At 40.1% G+C, this 8,767-nt stretch overlaps 1 protein-coding gene across 1 annotated transcript; it reads left to right on the forward strand.

The window, feature by feature from the left end:
• Window positions 1-1,473: 1,473 nt before the first annotated feature.
• LOC119417599 (la-related protein 4) lies at window positions 1,474-3,306 on the forward strand. The gene is made up of 5 exons (XM_037684841.1): window positions 1,474-1,548; window positions 1,646-1,798; window positions 1,896-2,035; window positions 2,127-2,322; window positions 2,631-3,306. Exons 2-5 carry the CDS (start codon window positions 1,769-1,771, stop codon window positions 3,024-3,026), a joined length of 762 nt encoding a protein of 253 aa, XP_037540769.1. The 5' UTR covers window positions 1,474-1,548; window positions 1,646-1,768; the 3' UTR covers window positions 3,027-3,306.
• Window positions 3,307-8,767: the final 5,461 nt, after the last annotated feature.

An 8,767-nucleotide genomic window follows, 5' to 3' on the forward strand; every position in this document is an offset into this window, starting at 1 on the left:
TGGAGACCACTTCCACCGCAGATCCTCTTATGTTCAGGGGGGTGTAGGTGTTTTTGTTCCTTCTGAAGTCCACAATCATCTCCTTTGTCTTCTTCACATTGATGTGAAGGTTATTCTCTCTGCACCAGCTCTCCAGGTGTTCCACCTCTTGCCTGTAGCTGGACTCATCATTGTTTGTGATGCATCCCACCACCGCTGTATCATCTGCAAACTTTACAATGTGACAGCCTGGATGGGTAGCTGCACAATCATATGTGAGCAGAGTAAACAGAAGGGGGCTCAACACACATCCCTGAGGAGAGCCAGTGCTGAGGGTTATGGTGGAGGAGGAGAGGTTGTGGATCCTCACTAACTGTGGTCTGTTTGTTAAAAAGTCTAGTACCCAGTTGCAGATGGAGGGGCTTAGTCCTAGTGTGGATAGTTTGTCCATCAGGGTTTGGGGGATCATGGTGTTGAAGGCGGATGTGAAGTCCACAAAGAGCATACGGACGTAAGAGTTTTTCTGCTCCAGGTGGTTGAGCGCAGTGTGGACCACAGAGGAGATTGCATCCTCTGTTGATCGGTTCTCACGGTATGCGTACTGATGAGGGTCCTCGTTGATGTTGATGGTTGTTTTGATGTGAGTCATGACCAGTTTTTCGAAGCATTTAGCGACTATTGGGGTGAGGGCCACTGGCCGATAGTCATTCAGACCAGTCACTGTAGAGCTTTTTGGGACTGGGATGATGGTGGCAGTCTTCAGGCAGGTGGGAACTGTCTCCAGGGTAAGTGAGGTGTTAAAGATGTCTGCCAGCACCTCACAGAGCTGATCAGCACATTCCTTCAACACTTTTCCGGGGATGTTGTCTGGGCCAGTTGCTTTGTGCGGATTAATCCTCCTGAAGGTACTCCTTACTTCTGCTGAGGTCACGCTGAGATGCTCTTCATCCGGTGGCGAGGTGAGTCTGGTGCTGGGTGGTCTGTTCGGGTCTTCAAAGCGTGCATAGAACTTGTTGAGGGCATCAGGCAGAGATGGGTCTTTGGGACATTGTTCGCTCCTTCCTTTATAATCTGTTATGCACTTAATGCCCCTCCACATGCTCCGAGGGTCTTGTGAGATGAATTGACCCTCGATCCTCTTTGCATATGCGGCCTTGGCCCTCTTAATACCAGCAACCAGCTCTTTTCTTGTCCTACTCAGCTCCTCTGAGTTTCCAGACCTGAAGGCAGTGTTCCTGGCTTCCAGCAGGGTACGCACCTCTGCATTCAGCCAAGGTTTTCTGTTTGGGTAGCTTTTAACATTTCTGATAGTGGAGACGGTGTCAGTACATGTACATATTCATATTCATTTTCTAGAATTCATTGTCATTGCACTTTAAGCAGTCCCACCAACCCATAAGACAGTTCAACAAAGGTTTACCTCTGATGGGTAATGGTATTTATGGCAAAAGACTGCATTCATAAACACTTACACTCAAGTTATTAACAACTTTTTATTTATTTTTGTGTTTCAGACGGAGCGCAACCTACAGAGGAACACGAAGGCGGCGAGAGGATGAGCGACTCACGGTAACCAACGTAAAACTTGTTGTACATGGAGCATGAATTATCTTGTAATATCATTCTTTAGTTTGCTACATTTATTTCTTTATTTCTTTGTTTGCAGAGACCAGTACCTTTAGCTGAGGTCAAGGTTTCCCCACCCAAGTTTGACTTGGCTGCCACTAACTTCCCCCCTCTTCCTGGCTGTGTGGTCAGCACGCAGGGAGAGCCAGTGCTTGAAACCCGAATGTCCGATGTCGTCCGTGGTTTGTATAAGGTAAGAAATGTTAACTGATCTAAAAATGTTCTGTCTAATCGACCGTATTGTTGATATCAGACCCTCGGCTACAATGTGACTTTTTTTTTTTTAATAGACTGAACAAACTCCTAAAGAAGCCACTGTGAGTGCAGGTTCAGACCAAGCCTCTGCATCAGAGGAGGCTGTGGTTGTCTCAGCTCCTGCCTTGACCGCTCCAAAACCCGTTACTCAACCACTCGGACATCTGTCCTCCCGGTATGATGCTCCCAATGATTATAGGTTTGATTGTTTTCGTTTGAGACCAATATTTTAATGTCTGAAACTTTTTTTTTTTTTTTTCTGACAGAATCACTTATTCAGAGAAGAGGGCAGAGCGGGCAGAACCACCTGCTTCAAAAACAGCTCCACGTACACCGATTCAAGCCACAGTAACTACTTCCTCCTCCTCACAGCCTGTGCAAACCTCACAACCTCAACCCTCTGCTGCCGCCACACCCAGCACGCCAACCCCAGCTCCAGTTTCGATCACCACGCCAGCACAGGTACGTCTCATTCTTTTAACAGGCAACGCTTGAGCATCATTTCCTTACCTATGATGATAACTTCTGTGCATAGAGGGAACTGAGGGAGTGAACTGACTGGCTTATGCTTTCTTTCATTCTTTTCTCACACCTATCTCTCTCTTTGCTGTATTTTTTTCTGTCTCTGTACTTTCCCACCATAAGTCCAGAATTTTCACTCCCGCCCCAGTGAGCATCAAGATTATGAGATCTGAGGTTTTACTCAATGAATGTATGTCATATTTAAATCTGTTGCCTATTAGGAGTTTTAAACGTGTATCTTTTCTCAGGAGCCTCGTAAACTCAGCTATGCCGAAGTGTGCCAACGGCCACCCAAAGACCCTCCCCCTGCCCCCCCTGCTCCATCTTCCTCCAGCACAGCGTCAGGCCAGCCGTTACGTGAGCTGCGCGTGAACAAGGCGGAGGAGCCGGGCTCCAGCAGCAGTCCTGCAGACAAGCAAGAGAGAGGTCACGACAAGGAGGGAGGATGGCAGTGCAAGGAGAGCCGGCCGCCACGTGAGCGCGACTCTCAAGGAGGCTACTACCGCAGCAACGGTCCCAGAGGCACGGGGGGGCTCAAGTTTCGTGAGCAGCGGCGCCCTCCTCCGAACCGACGCAGCTCCCCACAGGGAGGCTACAGGCACACTGGCAAAGAGCAGAACATCCCACCTGTATCGCCAAAGTAAAAACTTGACATGAAAAGAAAAAAGATGTGTGAATAAATATATAAATATATATACATGGATATATATATAATTATATAAAGCGAATAAGATAAAAGCAACAACATTATGGTAGCCACCTCCCCTCCTGGAACTTGTCCAAAGAAAGGCTTTTAAAATGACTGACACCCAGGACTTGAGGACAAAATGACACCTGAGGAACTTTGATGAGCAATTTGAAAAGGAAGCAAACATTTTTGGTTTTGACCTCCAGTATAATACTTAAAAAAAAAAAAAAAAGAGGGCGAGAAAGAAAGAAAAGAAAATGTGATTTATCTGGAGGCCGTTCATTTCTGCTCGACAAGGGAAGGGTGGGATTCTGGGCCACATACAAGGCCCTCTACCTGTGTTTTTAATAGATGTTGGTCTTCAAGAACAATATGCACTAAGATGAAAAGAACATGCATATGTCATGTACATATACAAAGATATCACTAACACGCAATGGGACATCAGTTTTTTTTCCCTTGTTTGCTTAGGTTTGCAAGTATGACTGAAGGGTTGACTGATGTCTTTGTTCGTATTGATTGTTCGGCAAAATGATTGAAGTGCTACAGCGCACTGTTATAATGAAACTGATCATTTTGATTTTTACAGCAGAGATTCTGGTTCATTGTCCTGAAGGAGGACAGTGCGGTCTTCTAATGTATATTAATGAAATGTATTCTATGGTGGTGTGTTGATTATGACTTGCGATCGGACATCGGAAACCATTGATGTACGCCACAGTCATCTGTGTGGTTTTGTTTGGAGCCGAAACACTCTGGGGTGCTCACTGGCCTGTTAGCCATGGTGAACCTTGTTAGCCTGGTCCAAAGTTTTTCATGTTGCGTTTCATCTCCGTTTATCAGAACCGTATTAGGTCTACCTATTGCAATGGATTCAGAACTTTGTCACTTGTTGATGATCAGTCAGGTTTTCTGTTTACATGTTTGGGTAGTGGGTGTGGGAATCTGCTCCAGAGGGGTAAGAAAAATGTACATGTTGATGCTACGATTTGACTGTTCATTGTGCCTGGTGTTTCAGGTGAGGTTTGGCTTTTCTACATTATCGCAGGATATCCAGGTTAAGCTTATATCTGTGAATTGTTCATAACGGAGACATAATTTCAAAATAATAGACTGAGGTGTGCTGTTACGGATGATAGATTCACAGTATCTGGCAGCCACGCGAGTATAAAGGAAAAGATTTCTCATGCTATGTGCCAGCTGCCTGCGATCATAGAGTTCTAGAATAAAGTTTTGATTTGTATCGACGAGCTCTGCTAAAAGATTTAGTGTTTGGGAAATGTTTTGCTCAGTGAAACTGGATTTTTGAGAAGCTGTAGAGGTTTAGTTGCCTATGCTATATTGTAATAACCCTTCACTAGAAATGTGTGGGAGAATGTAATTGTTCTAGTACTAAATTTACAGAGGGACGCTTTTGACTGCAGGTATTCATCAGATTGTTTTTGTGCTTTAGGGTGAGTTTTCTGGTTTTGTTTTTGTTTCCTTTTTAATTTTTGAACAACAGGTTGACTTAGAATTTGAAGTTTTGACTCGCTGTATGTGTTGCTTTTTAAATTTTATTTATTTTAATTCTAATGCACAACGCTTTTCTCCCAATTCTTGGTAGGCTGGTTTCCCCAAAGTTGTGTGAAATCGCATTGGCAGAATAAAATCACACACATGACCTCTATACACCGATGGAGATGTCAGCTGAGAGAAAATACTTGCATTTGCTTTGGGTTTGATAATGCAGTAAACGAGGATCCAATCACTGGGGCTGTTTTATTTTTTTCATTTTGAGTATGAGCAGCTAGTGATTTTAGTATCATTAAAAAAAATGCACTAACTTGTTTAAAGAGAAAAAAAATCGTACTCATGAGTAATGTGAAATAATTTTAGAAGCATATGGTTGATGCTGACAGGCTTGCAAATATCTACAGAAATGGCTTTTCCCCTTGCAATATTTGTTTGGGTTTAGTTTCTGTTAATTTGGGTTGGGGTGGCAACAGGAAATGTAGTAATGGATCAACCAAGTGTTTGAGACACAATCTTAGAACTGTATGAAATGTCACCAAAAATAAATTATTTTGATTTGGCTTTCCAGTGTCACTTTTCTTGTGTTTATGTTCACATCTCACGTTTTTTAGTTGATTGTGTGAATGCTGATTTTGGCATTCCCAGTATCGTGTTCATATGTTTACTGCAATCTGAACTACTTTTCATACTTGGAACTATGGAGTCATTCAATTCAAATTCAAAAACACTTTATTAATCCCAGAGGGAAATTATTTTGTTGTTGTAACTCATTATCCTCATTTCATTAAGAGATGCTATAGATGCTGCTGTTATAGATGTTATGCTGTTATAGATGCTTCATACATCATAATGTTCAGCTCATTGACGAGATGTGCTACAAGTTTTGTTTATTGTAATATTTAGAATTTTCTTAATTTGTAGTTTATTTACAAAATAATTCTCCCAAGGGGAGATCTTTAGTTTCTTCAAAAACATTTTTTTTTTTTTTGAAAATGAGCTTTAAATGTGCTGTCATTTTGGCTTATACTACTTTTGGCATTTGGCTAGAGTTCTGCTTTTAGCTGCCTTTTGGTATTTACATTTTAGTTGCTATTTTTCTGTCCTTTGTCTGCTTTTTGCAAGTGGCTTGTTGCTTTCAGCGAGCCTTTTGCTGCTTTAAACTTATTGCTACTATTTAGCTATTTTTTTAACCTACACTTTAGCTTCTTTTGGCTTTTCACTAGCAACTAACAAATTTTAGGAATACATTTTGTAGCCTTTCATTTCCTCTGGATGACATTAACTTGGCCTCCAGTTCTAATGTTAAAAACCTTGGCATTATTTGTGATCAGGATTTGTCTTTAACCCCCACATTACAAAAGCTACCAGGACCAGTTTCCTCCACCTGTGTAACATCGCTAAAATTAGAAACATCTTGTCCAAAAATGATGCAGAAAAACTGGTCCATTCATTTATCACATCCAGTTTGGACTATTGCAATGATTTATTATCTGGGTGTCCAAATATGTCTTTAATAAGTCTCCAGTTAATCCAAATGGCTGCTGCCAGAGTTTTAATGAGTTAGGAGAGATCTCTCTCCAGTTTTAGCTTCTCTCCATTGGCTCCCTGTCAAGTCCAGTATTTAATTCAAAATCTTACTTCTAACCTAAAAAGTCCTCAACAACCTAGCTCCAACTTATTAGAGATTGTTGTTCCATACTTTCTTAATGGAGCACTTCGCTCTCAGACTGCAGGTTTACTTGTGGCTCCTAGAGTTTCCAAAAGCAAAATGGGAGGAAGATCTTTCAGTTATCAGGCTCCTCTCTTGTGGATCCAACTTCCAGTTCCTGTCTGTGAGGCTGACACATTGTCAGTTTTAAGGCTGGGCTTAAGACTTTCCTTTTTGATAAATCCTGTAGCTAGGGCCAGCTTGGATTTTCTGAGCTATCCCTTAGTTATGCTGCTATAAGCTTAGACTGCTGGAGGACAAATTGACCACATTTCCTCACATACTGTCTTTACTTGCTCTACTCTGTATTTGTAATTATTTCTATCCATAACATTTTTAGTTTTTCCAATAGAAAGTACACCTGGACCTGTCATTCTGTGTCTTTTTCCTTCCTGTCCTCTCAAACCCCAGCTGGTCGAAGTAGATGGCCGCTCGTCCTGAGCCTGTTTCTGATGGAGGTTTCTTCCTGTTAAAAGGGAGTTTTTCCTTTCCACTGTTACCATTGTGCTTGCTCAGGATGGGAGACTGCGACAAAGTCAATCTGCTGGCTTCCTTAGATACTTTTACTAATTATCTTGTTATTAATATATGTGGATGTTTTTGTTCAGTGCCCTGAGACGACTTCTGTTGTGACTTGGAGCTATATAAATAAACTGAATTTCTTTTTTTTTTTTTTGCTTTTAGCTTGAATTAAAATCTTCTTTAGTTTTAACATTTCAGTTTAAACTAGTCATTCAGTGCTCAGCATTAACATTTTTTGGTTTGTTTTTTGACAAGAAATGAAATTTCTATAGCTTTAAATGAGTATTTTTTTGAGAATTTTTGCACATCATTAAACGTTTATAAATTTCCATTTAAACTAATCTGAATTAACAATTTAAGAAAGTTGATCATTTTACTTACAAGGCTATTTTATATGTTTTAATAAAGAACGAAACATAAATGCAAAGCAGTGTAGCACAATTTATTTGATATGTGTAACTTTGTTTCATTCTGAAAGTTAAAAATAATTTGATTAAGCTGATTAACATTTAAGGTGTGTCCGCCTCTCGCACAATGGCCACTGATAGATGGATGTTTAACATCTAGTTTGATTAAATATTTATAATCTTTATAAAATGTTTTGGCATAATTTATGAGCAAAGGGAATGTTTTTCAGTTCAAGTTTAATTTTTCATTTGTTGCTGTTATATTGAAAATAATTTGCATCACTGGATCAAAAAAGACATAATTTCTAGAACGGAGGAGAAGTTTTCTCAAGATGGAAAAATGATGATGTACAGTGATGATAGAAAACTAAAAATATCAGTAAACATTGTTTTGCTTTTAATGTTTATGGTCACATTTTTTGAGTAAATATATTTTTCACAAAGGCGGGTAGAATTTGTCATGGTCGACTACGTATCTGGGCTTCCCCGGGTCACAAGATAACATGGTTACAAAATTCGATACAACACCGAATAGACTCGTGTTTCTCGACGGGTCTTAAAGGCGGACATGACTTGAAAGTATTCCTGGAATGTTCTGCTGCCGGTTGGTGCCCGAAGTGCCACCGCCATACATGCCTATTTTGGGAATGTAAGTCCGGACCGTGTTCTTTAACCCGGTACACGCTGACCTTCGTGTAAAATATAGAGAAAACTGTGGTTCGGCCCAAAACATCTGTTGACAGCTCGAGCTGGAGAAGGCGGGGCTGAGTGACGTTTCATGTTGATGTTAACCGAGCTGCAAGCTGTGCTAGGTGTCTAAACCGTGGACTATAAACGGTACGTTTTCTTACAAGTATTTGGGTTTTATCGACGGTTCATACAAATGGGGCATTTCTACTCTAGTTTACAGGATTTTTAAGTAATGTCATTTTATTTTTACGATTGCAACTGTCGATTGTTCTTTGTATCTCGATGCTATTGCTAGCTCGCAGCTAGCTAACTTAATGCGGGACAGCTGCTTTGTTTTATCTTAAAAACGAACCACCAGTGTCTTTTCCGACAGCAATTATAAGATATAGATGTTAAAACTGCCTCTTAATGTGAAGTGTGTTGTTGTGTGAGTATAGACTTGTTTGGTTATTGTTCTTTCAGTTCAGTACCATCTACCTTTGCAGACTGATGCTGCTATCGATAGTCTAAGTATGTACTATTTTTGGTACATAAGTGTCTTAACACTATTATTACCAACCTATTAAAATCAAGAAACAATTAGAAATGTATCCAAGCGAATGGTAAATGTCTTTTGTTTCATTTTTTTTGCTACAAGTTGTATTAAAGTTAGTAATTTAACAAAATGTTCACATCAACAAAACAGGTTTATTTTGATTAAAGTGAATAAAAAAACACATTACAGAAAACAATACTCAAAAAGCGAGGATAAACAACTACACATTTAAAAAAACATAATAAAAGCAAAATAGAATTTAAGACAATTTAGGATAATTAATTATTTGATCATATATTTTTGTTTCCATACACACATAC

The sequence above is a fragment of the Nematolebias whitei genome, chromosome 11 (genome assembly GCF_014905685.2).
Source record: "Nematolebias whitei isolate Nwh7 chromosome 11, NemWhi1, whole genome shotgun sequence".
NCBI lineage: Eukaryota > Metazoa > Chordata > Actinopteri > Cyprinodontiformes > Rivulidae > Nematolebias > Nematolebias whitei.

What these genes read in the sequence shown, in the direction of transcription:
- LOC119417599 (XM_037684841.1), top strand. Translation starts at nt 1,769, where the DNA reads ATGTCCGATGTCGTCCGTGGTTTGTATAAG. An exon ending in TCGTCCGTGGTTTGTATAAG is followed by an intron (nt 1,799 to 1,895) that starts GTAAGAAATGTT and finishes TTTTTTTAATAG; the next exon opens with ACTGAACAAACTCCTAAAGA. An exon ending in CGATCACCACGCCAGCACAG is followed by an intron (nt 2,323 to 2,630) that starts GTACGTCTCATT and finishes ATCTTTTCTCAG; the next exon opens with GAGCCTCGTAAACTCAGCTA.